The 22,685-nt window shown below is 39.2% G+C and overlaps 1 protein-coding gene across 1 annotated transcript in view; it reads right to left on the bottom strand.

Moving 5' to 3' along the window:
• Positions 1 to 22,377, bottom strand: part of trim36 (tripartite motif containing 36) — a 56,863-nt gene extending 34,486 nt beyond the window's left edge. The window contains 2 exon segments of the mRNA XM_041787296.1: positions 8,630 to 8,864; positions 22,250 to 22,377. Coding sequence (XP_041643230.1) covers positions 8,630 to 8,864; positions 22,250 to 22,312 — 298 coding nt within the window. The 5' untranslated portion in view covers positions 22,313 to 22,377.
• Positions 22,378 to 22,685: the final 308 nt, after the last annotated feature.

Genomic DNA, 22,685 nt, shown 5'->3' on the forward strand with positions numbered 1-22,685 from the left:
CTGCACTGATTTGCCAACAAAACCGGTATTCATCTTTGTTTTACTTGGCCAACAAGCTGACACTTCTCTATTCAGCATGCCCAAAATGATTAGAGCTAGGCTGAAACAGGTCTTTGCTTTTATAAACTGTTTCTTCAGCATTAATGATTGTAGAGTGAGGCCTAAAGGCACACACACATTTGTCATTTAAAGCCTGTTAAGAATCTCTGCAAGCCCAAACATATTGTATGTTTTTGCTCAGTATGTGTGTGTTTCCTTTACAAAGAACAGAGGCTCACGGTTCTCCGGCTCATTAAAGAGGCTTTCTCTGCCTCCATGTTTCATGAAATGTATGTGAAGCTTTGCTAGTGTACATAAATGCACACATTCTGTCCAGCCTCAACTCCAAGGACCCCACCTTACTGCTTTTTCCCTTATTTCCCAAGGGATGCACAATATTATCAACATGATATCAGCATCTATTGATTAAAACATTTCTGGGGATATTTTTAACCAGTCAGCTGTAAATATCACATGTACAAATGGGATTGAGGTGCTTTTGGCTGGACCAACAGACCTACATCAGTTCAAGTATTTTTCTTTATCCTCTTTCCGTCAAGAAGTTTAAGGTTTGAAATACATTTATGAATCAATATCAACATTGGCATAAGCTAAAATTAATTTGTAAATATCAGCATATCAGACATCCAGTATTGTGCATCCTTCTATTTTACTTATAGCTAAATAATGGTGCATTTTCACTAAGCAGTCCCATTCAATTCAGTTTGATTCTGTGCAGTACTCAATTATTTGCATTTCCACTTTCAACCAAAAAAGCTGCTCTGTAACATCCTACTTTTTAAGTATGATTGATACCTTTCTGTTAGGGTACGAAGATATGTGTTGTTGACTAAAACTATGTCTAAAAAATGCAAGATGACAACCTTTTTCCCCATGAGACTAAGACTAGCTAAAAACAGATCTTTGATGACCGAAACTCTGACAAAAATAAGTTGAGTTTTCATAAAAGAGACGAAAACAAGACAAGATGCTATTTAGTTTTTTGGACATTCAAAATCCATGAAGTTTCTCCACTCTGGATAAATCTGTCAAAACACAACGTATTTGTAACTCTTCTGTCTTTCAGCTGTAGAACGCAGAGATCCCAGGGTTTGCAGGGTGCATCGAACACACGCAAATGACTAAAAAGTGTCTAAAACTAATAAACATTTATCCTTAAGACAAAGCGTAAAATGAAAAATGGCCGTGAAAATTAACACTGGTACCAAGCACACCTATCTGACTATGAAAGGTGGAGCTAGACTCACTGCAGTCCACTGATTGGTAGAAATAATTTTCACTTAATGTGCAATAGCACAAATAATGGAAAAATGCAAAAACACAGCATGTTTAAATATTCTACTGAGTTCAAGTGAAGAATTTCAAGGCAGTTTTTGTTTTCAAATGTCTACTCTGTTTCCCGCTGCTATGATAATGACACAGCTATTGCCAATTGGGTGCATCTCGCATCTAAAGAAAGGGTAGGACACAAGCAAGATAGGGTATAACTTACCAATTTGTACTTAACCAAACCAGACTGCTTGGTGGAAATGCATCATGTCTCCAAGAACCCCCATCGTAAATGCCAAGGACATCTGATATTTATGATTCTAGGTCGTAATACCTCTGATGGAATACCCACACCAACCAATGAGAGCAATCAGACTGGGGAGCACCAGCCAGATGTTATGTACTTTCACCAATCACAAACCATTTTAACTTTATTCCAGCCAGGATTTCATCATGATTCTTTTCCTTGTTTTATGATTGCTGCTGTAACTGTAATGCGTTCAGGAAAGACTGTGGTGAATGGACAGCAAGCTGAGGATAGTCTCGATAGTAATCCATGTTTGTTTTTATTCTAAAGTCACGCTTGATCACACCAGATTCTGTGAAATCCCGTTTATGGGAAATCTTCACATTGAGGTCTTTTGCAGGTCAGCAGGTGTTTGGTCTCCGGTGGTCTGGCGGTCTGGCTAAGTCGTCAGCTCAGAGGATTACAAGATAAGTCATTTGAAATCATCCTCATGTCTGTGGTCTCCTACATTTTTAAAATTGTCAAAGACTTAAAAATCACTTCTGTGTGGCCAGCCTTAGATTCCTTTTTGTCTTTTGCAAAAATCCCCATCTAGGATCCTTATGATTCTCAATTCTCCTAACATTAAACCCTGCTGCTCCTCTTTTAATCAGTCTTGTATGCTGACTCAACATTGCTTAAAGGTCTTCATTTCTGGCCTTTGCCATCTCTAATTTTCATATCCTACTTAAAAATGTAATACCACAGGTTAAGACTGGCATAACCTGAAGCACTTTGCCTTCTCTTCAAATTCCTGATTTACCTGGATCAAGACACGGGAACATTTTAGGCTCAGAGGAGATTTTTAAGAAGTAAATGCCTTTAATTTTCAACCCTATTATATAATAAAAAACTACAACATTTAAAGTTGTTAAATATACTCTCCTGGATGTCTTTTTTGTATATGACTGATGTTGTAAGACTGTATGTTTGTGTCGACAGGGCTAAAGTAGATTAAGTACAGAAAGATAGAACCAAACTAGGGTTTTATGGGGGTTCTAGTAACACTGTACTCACTACTACAGCTACTCAACACACGGAGCCCGCGTCTACCTCGACTTCCAAACGACCTTCGCATTGTGGCTGCAAGCAATGAACAGAGAAGTGAAGTGAGACCAACAGGAAAATGAAACAATGCATAACGTGAAGTGAGGTTATCATTTAAAATAACATCATGATATTTGGAGAAAAGAAGCCAACATAAAAACAAAGTGAAGGAAAACTTGATATGAAAGAAAATCTGGTTATGCAGTTCAGAGTGACAGCAGCATGTTCAAAAAATACAAACTGGATGTCAGCAGTTATTTAAGTAGTTAACTCTTGATTTAGGCCACTACATGCATCTTCAACAAACCATTGGAGCATATGCATGCTATATTTCTGCAGTATGTGTCTGATAAATGTTTATTTGCAGTCCTACTGAGACTATTGAGAAGAAAACCAAGAAGAGTTCCAATTATAAAACTACACCAAGGAGAAAGTTAGCATAGCTCAATTAGCATTATGGCTGGGCAATGACAGCTAGCTTAGCGCTTTCAACTTTTCAAAAACCTCCAGCGTCACAACTCATCAAACATAAACTCATCTTGAAACATCTAAAGGCAACATTTAGGGAACTTAGCATTACAAAGAGGTAATAGCAAGCTTTCAAAGCCAATGCACCACGAGTTCTTAGCACACGTGTGTGTACATATTAAATGGATTATGTTGAATTATGGAAAAATACTAAAGGAAAATATTCTAACTAGGCTACTGATATGGCTTGTTTTAGCAAAACAATGTGCCAAATAGAGTCTGTTAGTTTAGCCCAGTTAGCATTGCAGCTAGAGAGTTCAGCCTGGCCTCGCTGATATCATAAAACATCCTCTGACACAGCAACATACTTTTGGTGTCACTTGTTGTATACATTAAACATCCTGAAATAGTCACAGCTTGCAAGAGAAATTATGTCTGGAGAGCAAAGCTACACTATATGGACACAAGTATTTGGCCACCCCACCATTACATCAACAGGGACTGTAATGACATTGTATTTTAACAAATGTTCTTTAATATGGAGTTGGCCCTCCATTTGCAGCTATAACAGCCTTCACTCTTCTTAGAAGGCTTTCCACAAGATTTTGGAGCCTTCTGTGGGAATTTGTGACCATTCATTCTGTAGAGCCTTTATGAGGTAAGGCACTGATACTGGACAAGAAGGCCTGGCTCACAATCTCCATTCCAGTTCATCTCAAAAGTTGGGTTAGAAGATGGGGTTAAAGTCAGGGCTCTGTGTGGGTCAGTTCCTCCACACCAAACCATGTGTTTATAGTCCTTGTTTTGTGTACTGGGGCACAGTCATGCTGGAATAGAAAAGGGCCTTCCTCAGACTGTTGCCACAGAGTTAGAAGCATAGCATTGTCCGAAAATGTCTTTGTATACTGAAGCATTAAGATTGGCCTTCACTGGAGATAAGGGGCCTAGCCCAAATCCTGAAAAACAGCCTTATTCTAGTATCCCTCCTCCACATGTCACAGTTGACACAGTGCAGTCAGGCAGGTAAAACCCAGCCAAACCAAGACTTACCCATCTGACTTTCAAACAGGGATGTGTGATTCATCCCGCCACAGAACATTTTTCCACTGCTCCACAGTCCAGTGTGCTTTACACCACACCATCCGACGCTTGGCGTTGGATGTGAGGTGATGAGAGGCTTGCACGCAGCCGCCGCTATGGAAATCCATCCCATGAAACTCCCTCTGCACAGTTGTTGTGCTTACATTAATGCCAGTGGAAGTTCAGAAATTTCCAGCTATGGAATCAGAACAGCAATGACGACTTTTATGCACCGTGTGCCTTAGCAGCCGTTGACCCCCCTTCATGATTTTATGTGGTCGTGGCCAAGTTGCTGTTGCTCCCCAACACTTCCACCTTCTACTAAAATCATGAATAAAATTTCATTAATGGTCTTATTGCATTATTGGCATCCCATCACACTTGAAATTATTGAACTCTTCAAAATAACACATTTAGGTTCACAAAAGTTTGCAAATGGAGACTGCATGGCTAGATGCTTGATTTTACACATCTGTGGCAAAGGGTCAGAAAGCACCTATAATTTTGTCCATATAGTGTAGTTTGGCCATGTGTTTTATTGATAGATCCTCCAACTATGCTTCTACAAGCCTGTTTTTGAACCAACTTAACAAACAACAGTGCCCTAAGTTTATCAAAGCTCATCCAAACTAGCATTCTCTACAGATATAAAAGCAGAATCCTTCTTTTCCAACTGAAAAGAAAGAAAACTACTATTTTCAGCATGTAAAACTACTTTTTGGCACATTTGCATCAACTTTAGAGAACTTTTTTAAAGTTAGCCTTTAAATGTAAATGCTAATTCTTTATGCTGAGTCACTTTCTCCATGCTGTAGCTTCATGTGAGCATACAGGCATTAAAGCATTATTTTGTTTCACTATGTGACATGGAAACAAATAAATAAATGTTTATCATGTTGAAGTACTCCTTTTATCAGCTTTTAACAGCACTTGTCAAGAGTTAGCTGTCAAACATAAATGCACCATGCTCCATTTTAGCTTCAGTAACTTAAAGTAAGATGAGGTTGAGAAACAATGCTGATGAAGTGAAACGCCTTCCTCTGTCCATGCACAGAAAGGCTTGTCCAGGCTGCACACTGATAAATATAGCCTTAAGTCTTTTCTTTCTCTCCCAGTCCTCTTCAACTAATCCTTCATTCATTCCTTACCGGCAGGTTGCGTCACCATGGCTGCCAATGATCTGATCTCCCCTCCCAGTGTTGGACCTGGTCACCAGTATTATTCAGTCTCTCAGGGTGGGAGTTAATTTGTTCTTAGTGTACTTTACAGTTTCTTAAAATGTCTGGAGCTTGAGTTTTCTAAATCTGTTGGTTAAACACACACTGAACTCGGGAACAGCCTCAATGAATAATCCTCAGGGGAATTTCAGCAAAACAAAATGCGAAACGTTGGTGTTTTAGTGATGAGGGAGCAGCTACAATGAGCTGCTGCATTTTAAATAAAGCTTTTCAAGAATGCTCATCAAATCCCAGTAAGTCAGAGTATCGAAGTGACAGAGCTGTCCTTGTGCACAATCTGTTTAAGCAGTGCATCACATTTGCTTATTTAAAAGCTGGATTTGATTATTTCCTGCATAAACAGATGCTGTCCTGCCACTGAAGAATGAACTCATTCAGGTTGAAGGAGGGGGGGAGGGACTCTGAATGAGGGATGCAGTGTTCGAAAGCCCAGTCTCACTGGTTTTGAACCATGAATGGCTGAATAGTTCCCAAAAAGCTGTTCACCTCACTGTACACTGGGGATCTTAAGAGCTCCTCCTGTTTTTGGATTCTCAGGCTAAATGGATACCAGGTTAGCACAAATGCCTCTCAGTATTATACTGTATGACCATTTTTAAATCTTATTTAAACCATCTTGTTTGGAACTCACTTCTTGTGCCCTAAGTCCATGCATAAGAATAACTCCTTGTAGTAAAATATGTAGTAAGTGTTAAAGAAAACAATTAAAATACAAAGAAGTGACCATATTTTCACCACAAGGTGAGAAAATGCAACCTGAATGCTACAATAATTTGAGCTGTGAGCAGCTCCTCCAGTTTATTTTGTCTATTAATCCCCATTAACATTCAAATATAAGCTGGTTTAGGTTTGCGTACCAGCCAACATTTAATCCCTTTAAACTTAAGACTTAAAATCTGAGTAATCAGCTGAGATTTTGAACTCAGTGTTTATTTTTAGCACCAATTTTTAAACCTTGTGACACCTTAAAGCACAAGTGTTATTGCCAAAAATGATCACTCGGTTCATTATTAGCATGGGAACAAATCTTTTGTCCTTTTTCCTTTTTAACATATTTTTTCCTCTTTGGTAAATTTCAACTATTTTAAATGTAAACACCAAAATTTTGTTATTTTTGGTGGCTTTATGCAACTCTTCCAGATGTGCCATTCCCTGCATGCCCACACAAGTGCTTCTGTATCTTGTCAAAGTGAAAGTGGTGTTGTTCTTCTTTATTATCACTCATGAAATGCCTATTGTCCAATCAGAATCCATGGTCAGCTCTAGCTGATATGTTTTTAGTCCTCTCCTCCAAGTCTTTAAATGTCTTAAAGTTCCATATCAAAAACTAACTCTGCACAAACTTGTGAATCAATGTCTCTTACTACTGAGCTTTGGCACCTGGATCAAAGTGAGAAATCAATCATTGCATTGAAGCACAAGCACGCCTCAAGTCTTCCATGCAGTCTTCCATTAACTTTATTTGAGCCTCTTTTTGTTTGTCATACTTAATTATTGTTATTTTTTGAGGGTTTTATCAACTTCGTATAACTTTTTAAATGTTCTTTTTTTGTCTCTTTTGTCATGATGCTTCTAACGTACTTTCTGAGGCCTTTTGGATCATCTTGTTGCTGAAATTTAAACTTGCCTTGTCTTAATGATTTCTCAAAAATAACATGCAGTTTAGCTAAAGTTTTCAAGAATGTTTTGTAGTTGTATCACCAACAATTGTGACGTGACAAGTCTTTCTTTCAGTGCATTGTAGCATGAGAATATTGTGTAAATCTACAGTAAACTGCAGAATTCTCTAAATTTTGTTTACCAGCCATTCCCACCCTGTAACTACCACCCCACATACTCAAAAACGTCTTTGAATCACAGTACGTTGTATGGACATTAAACCCAACTCTGGTTTAGTGGACATGAGCTGACAAGAGTACAAATGAGACATGTTTCTGGAAATGGCCCACCGCCCAGAGCTCTCAGAAGAGCAGAAAGGCAGCCTTGTGTCCTACCGTGCCGTTTCATGGCTTAGACATTGACCGGCTCAAGCTTGGCTGCAGCCGTGCCATGTGGTTAGAAAAGAACAAATGTTGTGACAAGTTAACTTAGCTGCCTGTAGCGACAACCCCTCCTCCATTGCATTTTTCCCCTTCCTCTGGCTCAGCTTGGTTTAAGAGTTTTAAAATGCCTCAAACAAGTTTTATTCTCTCATGTATAACAAAAATCTATACCGTACATCTCATTAAAGGCAGAGTGAAAAATCATAGCAGCTCTTCTCTTAGTTCCTGAAACATTTCCCAATGAAAACATGGGCTCTGTGATGATTGAAGGGGATGTTTGATGCCCCTGGGCCCTTAAATGCAGACAGTGAAGACAACTAGGGCTTGAGAGAGCTTGTCAACATTTCTTTTCTCCTAGCACACAAAAAAACTACAGCTTGTCAAGTTTCTGTGCTGACTGTTTAAAGAGGCCTGTAATAGCAGACAGGATTAGGAGAGGAGGCGATGACTGACAATGTAATGGCTGAGCAGTAAAATTATTAAATCATTATAATGTTGGCTCTGTGTTTATCTAGAACAAGAGCAGAAAGAAGGCGTTGCCTGCACCATTTAAGCCCAGATATGGTACAACAATGCCTGGCCCAGTTCTTAGCTTATTTGCTTTAAAGCTTTGATTTGCATGGGGTAAAGGTTTGGTTATTAGTTCATGAAATCATCCTAACAATGGCACAACCTTTTAAGTAATTGAATATGCCCTTTAGTTTCTTTTTTTACAACCACAAAGAGGCTTTTTAATCCTTTTCTTTTGAGGTTTATACCACAATAAAGCCATTGAAACCTGTTGAATGATGACAGGATGATGAGATCAGAAATAAAAGTTAACTTCAGGGAATTGGGTGGAAGATAATGTAACAGGAAGCTGGGGGTTCAGATTCAGAACTTATTTTGTCTTCTATGGAAATGCAGATAGCCTAAGATGCATTTGATACTTTCCTGTGCATTGATTTCTTGAGCATTAGCTTCCATCAGCTCATAAAATACATTGCTGAATCATGCTGACAAACAAAAGAAGCACTGCTCCAAATAATGCATCCACACACTGATATGAAATGCTTTAACCTTGAAGAAAGTCCTGTTTACACTTGTATTCAATCTGCAAATGAAGTTGTGTATCCATTGGTGCTTACCCCGAGACCCACCTGATCTAACAAGCCTGTCTAGCCTCTCCATGGAGGGAGACGGCACTCTGGACCTGGGGCTGCCGGGCAGGGAGCACTCAGAGCCGGCATCGAAAGAGTCCTCATGGTTTAGCATGAGCAGCTCCCTGACACACTTATGGCAGACGCTGTGCTGGCAGGGCAGGATCAGCGGGTGGGTGAAGAGCTCCTTACAGATCGGGCAGATCAGCTCCCTCTCGATGTTCTTGATCGGGACCTGGAAGGTGTCGAAAGAGGACGGATTACTGACAGGCACTTATTACACGTTACAGTCATGTTAAGGGTTTTAGAAGAAAGCACTGCCACATCTGCTGTCTGCCTTTCACACATGCAGCAAAGTACAAACAAAAAAGAAGGTTAACACAGAGACAGAAATAGCATCACAGATGAGTCTAAAATAGGCACAGCAACTTCAGTGTCTGGAGGATACAGCCTTCTTTGATTTCTGGGACAATAACCTATTATTAGGACATTTAATATGCAGCTGAAGTAGGACTATTGTCTGCACTTTTAAGCTGTGAAAACAGCATCTTGCCTTTTCCCTGTGCTTAGAAACGTGCCCTATATCATGATTTAGTTGCATGATGGTCATCCAAAAACACACAATAGCATCCCAGTGAGCCCCAGCTGTGGTTTCAATTCTTAGGTTTGACTGAAAACAGGTTTGAATCAAGTCTAAGTGTCCAAGACCAAATTTCAACTATTTTTCAATCAGCTGACTCACATGTCACTAAATGAAATGTTATCTTCATACATTGATGACTCGTTCATGATTACACTGAAAGGAGGATGGATGTTATAGCATTTTTCTAAAATCATTTGAACCTGAAGGGTTAAAGCCAGTCTAGACAAGCGTGTTATTTGAATGCATTTTAATTTATATTTCAGAAACTCATACAAACAGAGCTGCACTGGCTTTTGATGTCATCAAGAATATTTAGGGATATAACAGAAGCAGGCCTTCTGACAGGAAGAAAAATGGGATTATAATATGAAGAGGGGTAAATAAACTAAAATTAAAGCACCCACATCTGCTATAACTCTCTGTTTTGATTCACAAAATTCTTGTGCTTGCAAAAAATTTTTAAAATCAATCCAAAAGCATGATTGTTTCCACCATTAAAAAGGCTCAGATTAAGATTCAGATGGTGTAGCTGATGGCTAATTTGAGCTCCATCTGACAGCAACAAAATAGCATAGGAGCATACACCCAGGTCTCCAACCAACAGGTTGAATCAACAGAAGCTCAGAGAGCATTTCTTGTTTACACAAAATAACCTCTAATTAGATAAATATCTTCAGACTTGCTCTGTGTTCATGGGCATCATTTATACCACAATGTCATTGCAATTACCATTAATTCGGACAGTTAATGTATGCATCAATCACATTTTCTATATGCACTCTTTTATGGTATTAATGAGAGCAAACATGCACCATGTGCAAGTACTTGTCAAAATTTGCAGGGCGAAAAACATCCCTTTAAAGCTCCTGTAGGAACTTTTGGTTGTAATAATTTTGGCGCCTTCTGTGGACAAAATTGTACGTTATATTTCTTTGCCAATCTTGTCCAGTGTGTGTGCAATTCCTGTTTTCTAATGGCAAGTCCTTGGCTGCCTGATTTACTTCAAATGCACTACTAGTTAAATGGAAAACGCACACAAGGGGGTTCATGAAGCACTTGTTTGACACCTACCCCCCAACAAGGAATGCAACTCTTAAAATTACAATGTATGGATAATACATTTAGTTTGTGATGGTCACATTTTTTCTTTTAGGTCATAAATAGGCATCAGTGCTCATTTCAGTCTGTTTCATCACCACCTGCAAACTGCTCACAGTAGCTGCCTTTAAATATGCAGGCACCTGGAGCTGCACCTCACCTTGCCTATTGAGGATACAAGTGTTTAGCATAGCTGCACCCTGTAATTGCAATTTCAGCGTCACAATGACGCACTGATAAAGTCAGAACAACAGCCAGTGGTGGGGTCTTTGCTCTGTTTCTGATGCATTACATAAGACAGGATTAAGCCCAGCTAAATATAGACAAACAGTTGTAAAACAAACGCTTCCAAGAGCTCACGTTTTAACATTCAGGATGAGTAGTAACGTGTTCAAAAATAAGCGCCGGTTAAAACTGCCCTCTAACGATTTAGAGACTGGTTAGCTCATTTATTTCAGCTGGTGTGATAAAACTTCCCCATAAAGCCAGCCTGAGCAAACATCCATTCAAGTAAAACGCCTCCACGCGTGTAAAGAGACAGCAGCCATAAGGATAGAGGAAGTTTAACACCAAAAGCAAACAAGGCGAACATTTTCATTCATAAAGTAACCCCGAAACTCATAATGAATGGGCACACGTTAGAAGAAGTTTACAGGCTAACTTCTCACAATGTCGCACCTTCTTCGCAAACGCAGAGGAGAAGCTACAGGCTGTTAAACAATGACGAGTCCAAAAGCTTTGTTATCACACTCAGGGCTTCATAAATCTTCGCTAAACTTACCGCAACTGTGCTGCTACGCCTCTTCTCTGTAGACATGATGAGGGAGGAAATTTCAGCCTATATACAAAAGTTAAATTAAAAGGACACCTTATCCGGCGTTTTCTGTGTGTGCAGTGAGGGTTTAAAACCAAAAAACTTCTCAAGCGCGAGCAGGAGATGCCGACAGCGACGGCTGAGTGAATTTAAATAGAGTCACGCTGCTGAGGGAGGCAGCGCTGTGGTGAATCAGCAGCCAATTCACTGCTGCAGTGCACAGAGCGAGCAGGGGCGGGGCTAGAGAGAGAGAGAGAGAGAGAGAGAGAGAGAGAGAGAGAGAGAGAGAGAGAAAGGAGGGGGTTAATCTCCATAGGAACTGATGCTGCCTTCATGTGCTCCTCGTAAATTTTATTTTAAATCATCCATCCTGCCTGACCTCAGCTGCTTTTATTATCAGACACATGCAGGTTCTCTGCTAATCTCTGAGTATAGCCTATAGATGCTGTTCTCAGCTCGCCTAGTCTTAGGACAGGCCAGGGCCTATCACTGCCTTCCTAAGGACATTTTTAAAAAACAGTTTAATGCCCATAAATAGACTTGTCTATGTCTAATCTGTCCGTCTGTTTTTATTTAAAGGCCTGTATGCAATGCCCTTCTTTACCATCCCATGATTTTTATTCTGTTTATCTGTTTTGTTAAGCACTTTGTGACATCAAAAGTATCTAAAGTTTCCTTTCTCTTAAGATACAACCCCAATTCCAAAAAAGTTGGGGTGCTGTTAAAAATGTAAATTAAACAGAATGCAGTGATCTACAAATCTCATAAACCCATATTTTATTGGCAATAGAGCATAACCTATCAGATGATAAAACAGACATTTTATCATTTAATGAAAAACACTAGCTCATTTTGAATTTGATGACAGACATACATCTCACAAAAAAAGTAGAGATGTGGCAGCAAAGGGCTGGAAATGTAAGTGTTACTAATTAATTACAACTGAAGGAGCATTTTGCAACTAATTAGGTTAACTGGCAACAGGTTGGTTACTCCCTGGATATAAAAGGAGCATTTTACAGAGGCAGAGTCTCTCAGAGATAGAGAACTGCATCAGAGCAATTTAAGAAAAATGTTTCTCAACATAGAATTAAAAAGACTTTGAATACTGCGTCATCTACAGTACATAATATATAAAAGATTCAGAGAATCTGGAGAAATCTCTGTGCGTAAGGGACAAGGCCAAAGGTCAATATTGGATGCTCATTATCTTAAGCCCCTCGGGCAGCACTGTATTAGAAACAGGCATGATTCTATACTGGAAATCAGCACATGGGCTCATGAAGACTTCCAGGAATCACTGTCTGACAACACAGTTTGCCATACCATCCACTAATGCATGTAAAGGCTGTATCATTCAAAGAAGAAGCCACATGTGAACACAATACTGAAACACAGCTGTCATCCATGGGCCAAAGCTCATTTCAAATGGACTGAGACACTATGGAAAACTGCTCTGTGGTCAGATGAATCAAACCTTGAAATTCTCTTTGGAAATCGCAGATGCAATGTCTTTCTGACTAAAGAGGAGAGGAATCACCCAGTTTGTTGTCAGCACACAGTTCAAAAGCCAGCATCTCTGATTATGTCTGATATGTTTTTTATGTTCTATTGTGGAAAAAAATGGGGGTTATGATATTTGCAATTCACCATATTCTGTTTTTATTTACATTTTAGACAGTGCCCCAACTTTTTTGGAATTGAGGGTAACACCAACCCAAATTACTGAAGAATTTTAACCACTCATTTCATTTGATGAGAAATGTTGCAGTTTGGACCTTAAAGGGAATAAAACTGTGCAGTGAGACAGCACCAAACAAACATGTTTGAAAAGCATATCATTACAGAAGCCATCAGAGAAAATTTTGATTTAATCTGTTTCCCATGGTAACATACATTTTGGTTGTTTGTATAAGATTTCAAGGATTCAAGACATTGTGATGGGAAAAACAGGATAGGTTTCCCTGGAACTACAACCAGGTAAAATTTGACAGAGGCTGTTTTTCAATTGTGTCTAAATTTGTGTTTATACAAAAATGTATAAGTCTTTCACTTTTTAAAATATTTTGTGTATTTGTAGCACCTTATGTTCTTAAAAATTGCTTGGATAGATCCGATTTTTTTATATACTGATATTGTTCAGCCATACTGTTAAAATTTACCCCACAAGGACATAAAGGGTTTTGGTTCTGGTTATTTTAGATATTAATCTTGATGCTAACACCAGACTAGAATCAGATATATGTAGACTAAATATATGCAATTTAAATTAGTTCTGCATTAAATATAATGCAGAGCTATGTGTTTGAGTAACAGAGTTACTCTGATGACCCCTCAACATTCACAGTTACTCTGATGACCCCTCAACAGTCACAGAGTTACTCTGATGACCCCTCAACAGTCACAGTTACTCTGATGACCCCTCAACAGTCACAGAGTTACTCTGATGACCCCTCAACAGTCACAGAGTTACTCTGATGACCCCTCAACAGTCACAGAGTTACTCTGATAACCACTCAACAGTCACAGAGTTACTCTGATGAGCACTCAACAGTCACAGAGTTACTCTGATGACCACTCCTCAGTCACAGAGTTACTCTGATGACCACTCAACAGTCACAGAGTTACTCTGATGACCACTCAACAGTCACAGAGCTACTCTGATGACCACTCAACAGTCACAGAGTTACTCTGATGACCACTCCTCAGTCACAGAGTTACTCTGATGACCACTCAACAGTCACAGAGTTACTCTGATGACCACTCAACAGTCACAGAGTTACTCTGATGACCACTCCTCAGTCACAGAGTTACTCTGATGACCACTCAACAATCACAGTGTTACTCTGATGACCACTCAACAGTCAGAGTTACTCTGATGACCACTCAACAGTCACAGAGTTACTCTGATGACCCCTCAAAAGTCACAGAGTTACTCTCATGACACTCAACAGTCACAGAGTTACTCCTATGACCCCTCAACAGTCACAGAGTTACTCTGATGACCCCTCAACATTCACAGAGTTACTTTGATGACCTTCAACAATCACAGTTACTCTGATGACCATTCAACAGTCACAGTTACTCCGATGACCCCTCAACAGTCACAAAGTTACTCTGATGACCACTCAAAAGTCACAGTTACTTTAATTACCCTCAACAATCACAGTGTTACCCTGATGACCACTCAACAGTCAGTTACTCTGATGACCACTCAACAGTCACATAGTTACTCCTATGACCCCTCAACAGTCACAGAGTTACTCTGATGACCCCTCAACAATCACAGTGTTACTCTGATGACCCCTCAACAGTCAGAGTTACTCTGATGACCACTCAGCAGTCACAGAGTTACTCCTATGACCTCCCAACAGTCACAGAGTTACTCTGATGACCACTCAACAGTCACAGAGTTACCCTGATGACCACTCAACAGTCACAGAGTTACTCTGATGAAAATATTTCCCAAATAAATCAAACTGTAAATCAAACATGGGGACAAGAATCACCACATTTTACATAATGTTACACATTCAGGTACCATCCTTATTTTTATGGAAGTTTATTGTTACCTTAAATGGCAGCCCTTACTGACAGCTTTCAGTATAAGCAACCCCAACTCTGTATGTTATGACTCTGAAAGCAGGATCACTCAATTAGTCAGTCAGTTAGTCTGCCATTTGTAGGGCTACCTCAGTGGTCAGCCAAAAAGGCTGACAACCATTGATCTTAGTCATTAGTTGTTGAGTATCAGAAATATTTGTGTCTGTATCCATCAAAGATTTAGCTTTTTTAGTGCAAAGTAACAAGGTTTGACAGTAGAAATGTACTTACAGCTAAAACAGGCCATATATCATGCTTCTATACATAAATGAAGCTTGATTGAACTAAAAAATGCATTAACAAAACTAGAACTACCACCTGGGAGATACATGCCTCTGTGGGTTTACAATTGCCAGACAGTGAAGTGGTTCAAGGGCTGGGGCAAGTTCTGTGGAAGTGTGATACGTATAAATCTTAAAAGTATGGGATGACCATAAGGCCCAATAATCTTGTCTGTCAACCTCTGACCTCCAAAGTCCAATCAGCTTATCACTGAGTCATGGTGCATTTTTGTGCAAAGTTTAAAGAAAACACCTCAAAGTGTTCTTGAGATACTGCCTTGAAAATAAAGGCCCAGTCGGAGGTACAGACGACACTAAAACATAATGCGTCTGGCCTCCGCTACTGCTGGCACAGAGGAATAGAAACACTGTCAGGGAAGCTGTTTGTGTGCTGCGTGTATGTTTTGTGTGGAGATAGCTGTGTTAGCAGCATGAAATACCATTATTGCACTTTTAGCAGCAAGTGTGGGCAGTTTGTGTTTTATGATGCTGCGACAGAAATGCAGGGGGTGCAATGTGGTTGAGTCCATTAGAGGTTAAGGTCTGGTGAGAACTGTGCTGATTGAGACTCAACCTTCTCTGCCTGTTTTATGGCTGAAATCTTAAGTTAAGAAATCCTCAGCATACCCCTGCTTATGAAGAGGCTGCAGAGGTTTAGTAGAGCTTCTGAACACAGCAGGTTAACGTATTCAGCCTTCACATAGGTTTATAAAAGAGGCCACTTGGGCTATAACTTTTGTTGACTTCACAGTCTGTACTCACGCCAGGGTTCCTCCTTTTGTTTCAGAGGATTTATGATCTGCTAATTGTTTACTGCAGTAGCTCTGCGGTTCATTTGATTGTGCATTAGGGCCCCCTAGCAGGTCGATCCAACTGTGTTTCAGTTAAATAACAATATGCACCATAACAGCTTTACAGAGGAGGGAAAAGTAGAGTTTATGGAAAGTATAGTTTGGCATTAACAGTTTCCTGTAACATCACAGAGCCCTGTGGCTATAAATTATTTGATTTAATCTAGGAGTGCACTGTCATCAAAGGCGCTGCAGCCATCTGAAGGACTTTGTCGAGTCATTCCCTTTACCAGCAGCGTTTCTTGGCAGCCAGCAGCGCAGACGATTTGTGTGGAGCCTTTGCAGCTCCACAACACTCACTGGAGGTAACATAGGTCAAATCTATGTCTAGACTTCTATCTTTAAAGTGCTTATTTTTCTCAAGGGTGATCGCTATTACTTCAGTGTGTGCAGACTTTGGTGACCTATGATCAATAGGCATCATATTATTAATGGCATGTACTGCACATGCAAGTCAGAGGTAAATTTCTGCCTTCTGCATACAAAAAATAGATGCAAAGTATTGTCTTTCCTCTTATAAACACAGGGGGGATTAAGGTAGCTTGTCTACAGGATAATGCATCAAGTTGGCTTAAAAAATCTGAACCACTTTGAAAGAATATGGTCTAATGCCATTAGTATTTCAATAGAGTCCCAACATTTTAACCACTTATTTGCTGCACATTCAACAATGTGCTATATAGAAGAGCTTGTATGCAAAACTGTACAGCATATTTACATTGATTTGTTGCTATACCTAATAATCCTTATTGTTTCACAGCCTTGGTGAATTAAAGTCCCCATATAGCGCTCAAAAAAATCTTTATTTTAAGTTTGTTGTATGACAGGCAGTTGTGTTATAAACCAACAGGCCAAATATCAGTGATGAAAAACATCCTTACGTTTATCAAATTAAGCTTCAAAATCATGAAAAATGAGGCTGTAAAATCTGCTCTAGGTTGGTTGGGCGTGTCAGTTTAATGAGCTGAAGCCACACCCACTCTCAAGAAATACGATTCTCTAAAATAAAAAAAAAATGCTTCTCATCAGAGCGATGCCAGAGCAGAGAGACAGAAGTCGGGGATTAAATTTACTGTTTTCTGGCACAAATCTCTCTGTTATGAGGCTTTTAATGACCCATAGGCCACCCTGGCTGACAGGCTTGGGAAATTTACATCACAGCGAACAAAAACACAGCATGTAGCTAGGTGGCTGTTAACTTTCAATGAAAGCAGACTTTCATTCTCAGACTATACGGAGACGAACTGCTTGGTGATTTTATATCATTGTATCGTTAGGGGGGCGGGGGTTCCAATTAGACTGGTGATGTCACTTGCTCAGATATTTGCCAAGCTAAAATAAAACCAAGCCAGGAAAGAGGTGATCAACTTTCTAACAGTCTAAATCTAAAGTTTAGTCACACATAGATTTATGTGTTTTCACATGTTTACAGCAACCTTATTCGAACATATCCAGTGTGTTAAGACAAGGAACTTTGAATTTCATTTTACATGGACTTTCAGGATTCACATGTGAAATGCTGGATTCCAAAAAGCAAGTGCAATCAAAAAAGAAATCTCAGGCCACAAAATGTTTTCAAAGTCTTTTTGTGTGAAGAATCTCTTAAAATAGTAACACTTTGATAGTTATAGTGTTTGTCATCGTTGACATTTTGATGTTGTTTATTCTCTCTGATCATCCTGGCTCTGCTGAGATAAGAGTAAACCATGTTGTGAAAGACAACCCTGATTAAAATTTTAAATTTTACTGAATTTGGTAACTCTAGCCGGCCACTGAGTAATCTGTGTGTTCAGTCTGCTCTGTGGTTCAACAAGGCACATGAAACACACACACAAGGCTCATGCATGCATGGATGAATGTCAGGGATTGAGTGAGCAGGAGAGATGTGTTTCAGCACACTCTGTCAGTCTGAACTGGGTGAAATGGGTAACAACCCCCCTCCTCTCTCACATACACACCTCAGTAACCCGGTGCCCCGTCTCAGCACACAGCTGCTGCCAAGTGTCCCACATATTGACAGGAGTCTGTGAGCTGCTTGCAGCACCGTCAAACTCCCAACACTCTCAGCAACTGAAGCTTCTAATTAAACTCTTTGTGTTCACATTTTCTTTCTCAGAATAGAAGAGAGGACTGTGCCTTCAAGCCAGGAAGCCCTGACACACAATGGCGAAGAATATAAAAGAGCTGAAGACAGATAATGTGGGTCAGTCTGAAGGTTACTCAAGGTTCGGTTAACTGGAATACATCACTTTTCCTTACATTTTCAGAGTACAGTTGTGTCAGCATGTCACCCCTGGGAGTGAAAAGGTCACAGTAATGACATATGAAAGCTAGTATTTACGATTCTAAGAAGGCTTTTGGACTGCTTAGGGTTGGCATTAATCAAGGAGGAAGTGGAAGACATGCCTGGCATATTTTCCAGAAATAGATCAGAAAAGAATAGAAAAGGATCTAGAGGAGGGTCCATTAGAACTCAATAAAATGTTGGAATAATCAGATAGATAGATAGATAGACAGACAGACAGACAGACAGACAGACAGACAGATAGATAGATAGATAGATAGAGGAATGATACATAGATTTAAATCTTTTTGAGGTGAAATCTTATTTTAGTGGGCCCTTATTACCTTCTAATTTAATAGTAGAAAGTGGAAATTATCTAGTAATTTCCTGAAGAACAAGGTGCTTATTACTTAGTCATATGTTGGCATTTTACAAAGTAAAATCAAAGTAAAACCATAACCCTAACCCTCTGGTATTGTGGCAGTTCTCTGGTTATTAGGTTTTATTTTACCCTTACTCTTACCCTCTAACACTAACCCTTGCAAATAATGTGGCAATTCTCTGATAACTAATTTATTTGGTATTTTACCCTGACCGAACCCTACCCTAATCTGTGTAATATTGTGGCAATTTCTCTGGCAATTAGGTGGTGTTTTACCCTAACTCTACCCTAACCCATGTAATATTGTGTCAGTTCTCTGGTTACCAGGGGTTATTTCACTCTGCCCTAATCCTTCTAATAATGTGGCAATTTCTCTGGTAATTTGTTGTTTTATCCTAAAACTAACCCTGACACTGAAAAATAGAATAAAACAATGAATGAAAATTATTCAGGATTGACTCACCTTAATTCTGTATAGGCCAAGATAAAAATAAATACCTGGGGATTATCAAGGAACTTATAAAGAATGTTATTGTGTCATTTCTGACAACATTTTTGATCAAATACCATCTTATTATGACAATTGCCACAATATAGTTCAGTAAAGGTAAGGTTTAGGGTAAAATACCACCTAATTACCCCAATATTACATGGTTTGGGGTAGGGTTAGGTTAAGGGTAAAATACTACTTAATAGCTAGAGAACTGCCACAATACTACAAGGGTGAAGGCAGGGTTAGGTTAAGGGTAAAATACCACCTAATTTCCCCAATATTATACGGTTTATGGTAGGGTTAGGTTAAGGGTAAAATACCACCTAATTTCCCCAATATTATACGGTTTACGGTAGGGTTAGGTTAAGGGTAAAATACCACCTAATTACTGGAGAACTGCCACGGTATTACATGGTTTAGGGTAAGGTTAGCATTAGGGTAAAATAACATCTAATTACCAGAAAATACTTGATAAGTAATACATTATTACTAGGTTATTACTAGGTTATTAGTTATTACTTTGTAAAATTACAGCTCATTACTAGGTAATAACCACCTTATTCTTGAAAAAATACAGGATAATAACCACTTACTACTATGAAACTACTAGGTAATTATGGCCCATTAAAGTGTTACCTTGTCCGTTGAATTTCTTTCTCAAAGCTTTAAGTTCTTAAACTGGGACATGTTTGCAAATTTTCCACAAAAGCAGAGTCCAAGGACTTTAGTCTGCTTTTCTCTTGTTCCTCCACTCGGCATTTAAACATTAGAAAATAACATAAAGTAGCATTTCTTTACAGCAATCTGTTGGCGTAGACTATGTAGTGAAGGTGTTCCCGTACATTACTTGTGAGTCAGTCCTCCAAGCAGGTGGCCCTGGTTGAAGTCTGACCTATAGCTCCTTTAAATGTTATTTGTTTATGTAATGTTTATTTGTGTAAGGACAAGTATGAAGTAAAATGTTGCCATGCACTACAGTATTTGTAGACTCATTTGCATTACCCGTCCCTAGCCTTTACATAAAACCTAACATCACATAAATAAAAAAAAGATCTCAACTTTAAAGGGACAAAACAACACAAAATAATAATATCACACAATAAGGCAAATTTTAAAAAGGAAGCATGAGATTATACATGACCACTAGACTGAGCCCTCTTTGAAAGCTGCTTTAGTCTGAGTTTAAAACAACTCCAGACTGGATCCTGTTTGAGCTCTACTGGTAAAGCTGTACATGGTTTGATCCTCTGAACAGAAAAAGCTGTTTGTCTTAGAGAAGATTTTCTCCACTGTCTCATCCCTGTCCCCCGCTCTGTCCACTGTTCTCCTCTGTAACAAAGGCATAAAAAGCCTCAAATCAAATCTAAAAAATGAGTCAATTGATATGTTATCACGGGTATTTTGAAACACAGTTACCTGCCAAGTCCAGAAAAGCTCATTTATTTGGCATGGACTGCTCGAGATGAGTGTAAAGCTGCCAGTGCAGCAAGTTGAAAGTAAATTTAAACCAAAAAAGGTGGAAAAATACTTTTCTTCACACATATTCTGTTTTACCAAAAATGAGAAATGCAGGTCTTATTGCTTTACCTTAATTTCTCAAATTTATTGCAATGTATACATTACATATATATTGCATTTTTTAAAGATTTATTTTTTGGCTTTTTAGTGTATTTTATTTGACAGAGGACAGTGGATAGAGTTGGAAATGGGACGAGAGTGGGTAGAGACATGCAGCCAAGGACCACAGGCTGGATTCAAACCTGCCCTGCCCACAAACATAGGTCGCACCTTAGGCCCCTAGGCCATCTGCATGCCCATATATTGCATATTTAGATTGGTTGAGAGCGATAGATTTAAATTTATTGAGATAATCAGTATATACAGTGCTTAACGAGTTTATGAGACCACCTGTCATAAAAACGAGAGAACATAAATACCTTGATGAAGTGCTTTAATGCGGACTCTTTCATTTTCAGTGAGCTCTCCACGTTTTACCATTTTGAACAGGAATGAGGAATTTCAAACTGAATTCACCTTTTTATACCCAAATTTGAGCCGGCTCACTGGGCTTCTCAGAGAAGTCAGAAATTAATCAAGCATAACATTCAACCACTAAAACTCATTTTTCTGTTCAGGAATGCAAGTAAATAACTATAATTTGACATATTAACCAAGAAATAATAGTGTGCTTTACTATTTTTTCAGTTTTTTTGTAAATCAGTAAATTTGAAAATACATGTATAACAACAATAATTATATTTTCGCATTAAAAATATCATTCTGGTTAATAAAGAACTTCTAAATACTGATTATTAGTGTTATTTTTATTTTCTTATTCAAAAAGACAACGGTATATAAATCACCATTACTATGGTGGGAGAGAGTGCAGAATATGGCATAATTATGGTGCTTATTCAATAATACAACAAAAAACCTAACAAAAAAGATCAATATTAAAGCTCCTGTGAGGATTTTTTATTTTGCTTTGATTTTGGCGCCCCTTGTGGACAAACCAGCACCTTTCATCCCTTCACTTTGTCTGGTATATGTCTAAACCGTGCTTTTAATCTTGATGTTTTTGTGCAGCATGCTGTCAATCACTTGCTTACATCCTTTGGCTGCTATTTCAGGCATTGAAAAAATACAATATTCCAACAAAAAAAAATCCTCTTTCTAATGGTCTGCCTTGTTTAAAAGAGGCATGAATCTTTATTTTAGTTTGCTTTAAAACATATTTAAAAGTCCTGACAGGAGCCTTTAAATTAATTAGGTAGTATTAATGTGGAACAGTAGATGCATACAGTGCTTCTAATTGGGAGAATAGAGTACAATGGATGACAGTAGAATAGGTGTGGGCAGATCAATTAACAGATTAGAAGAATTCTTATCAATTACCAATACCATGTCATAATATCAGAATAGAGCCATGTCATTATATGATGAATGTATGATGCAATACAGCCGAATGTGGTATGAATGAATGGCAAACGTTGGCACTGTTACAGTTAAATGAGAGAAGAATAGATATGGTAGTGGTCCAGGTTTGTCAGCCCCTCTCCCCGTCCTCTGACAGCCCTGCAGGCCGGCTCTAAGCTGCAGCTGTCGGACTCATGATGACAGACAGACCGCTGCTGTCAGAAAACAGCCGTAAATCATCCGGATGACACTCACCTCGCCCCGCTCGATCCGCTCCACGATGCTGGCGAACTCCGTCATATCCTCAGAGTCAGACATGGCTGCAGATGGAGATGATGGATGCACAGGAGGGGATAATAAAAACAGTAGAAAAAAACAAACACACTAACAGCAGCAGGGGCTTAAAGAAACAGGATGAAACGCTCAGGGGAGGTGAGATAAGATGAAGAGCCGCTCCTCAGACCACATCACCATCCTCCTCTGTGCTCCCTCCCTCTCTGTGCTGCTCTATGTGTTTGTCTGAAGACTCTACAGTACATGCGCCGGCTCAGAGGAGCCAGTTTGCTTTTAGTTTGCCTCATCTTGGAGGGAAAACCCCGCCCTCCTCTCCTCTCTCCTCAGTATCTCCATCTACATCACCCTCAGCGGCGATGTCTCGACGCACAGAGCTCTTTGTATCCTCCTGCTCTGT

This window comes from Cheilinus undulatus, linkage group 5 (genome assembly GCF_018320785.1).
Source record: "Cheilinus undulatus linkage group 5, ASM1832078v1, whole genome shotgun sequence".
In the NCBI taxonomy this organism is placed as follows: domain Eukaryota; kingdom Metazoa; phylum Chordata; class Actinopteri; order Labriformes; family Labridae; genus Cheilinus; species Cheilinus undulatus.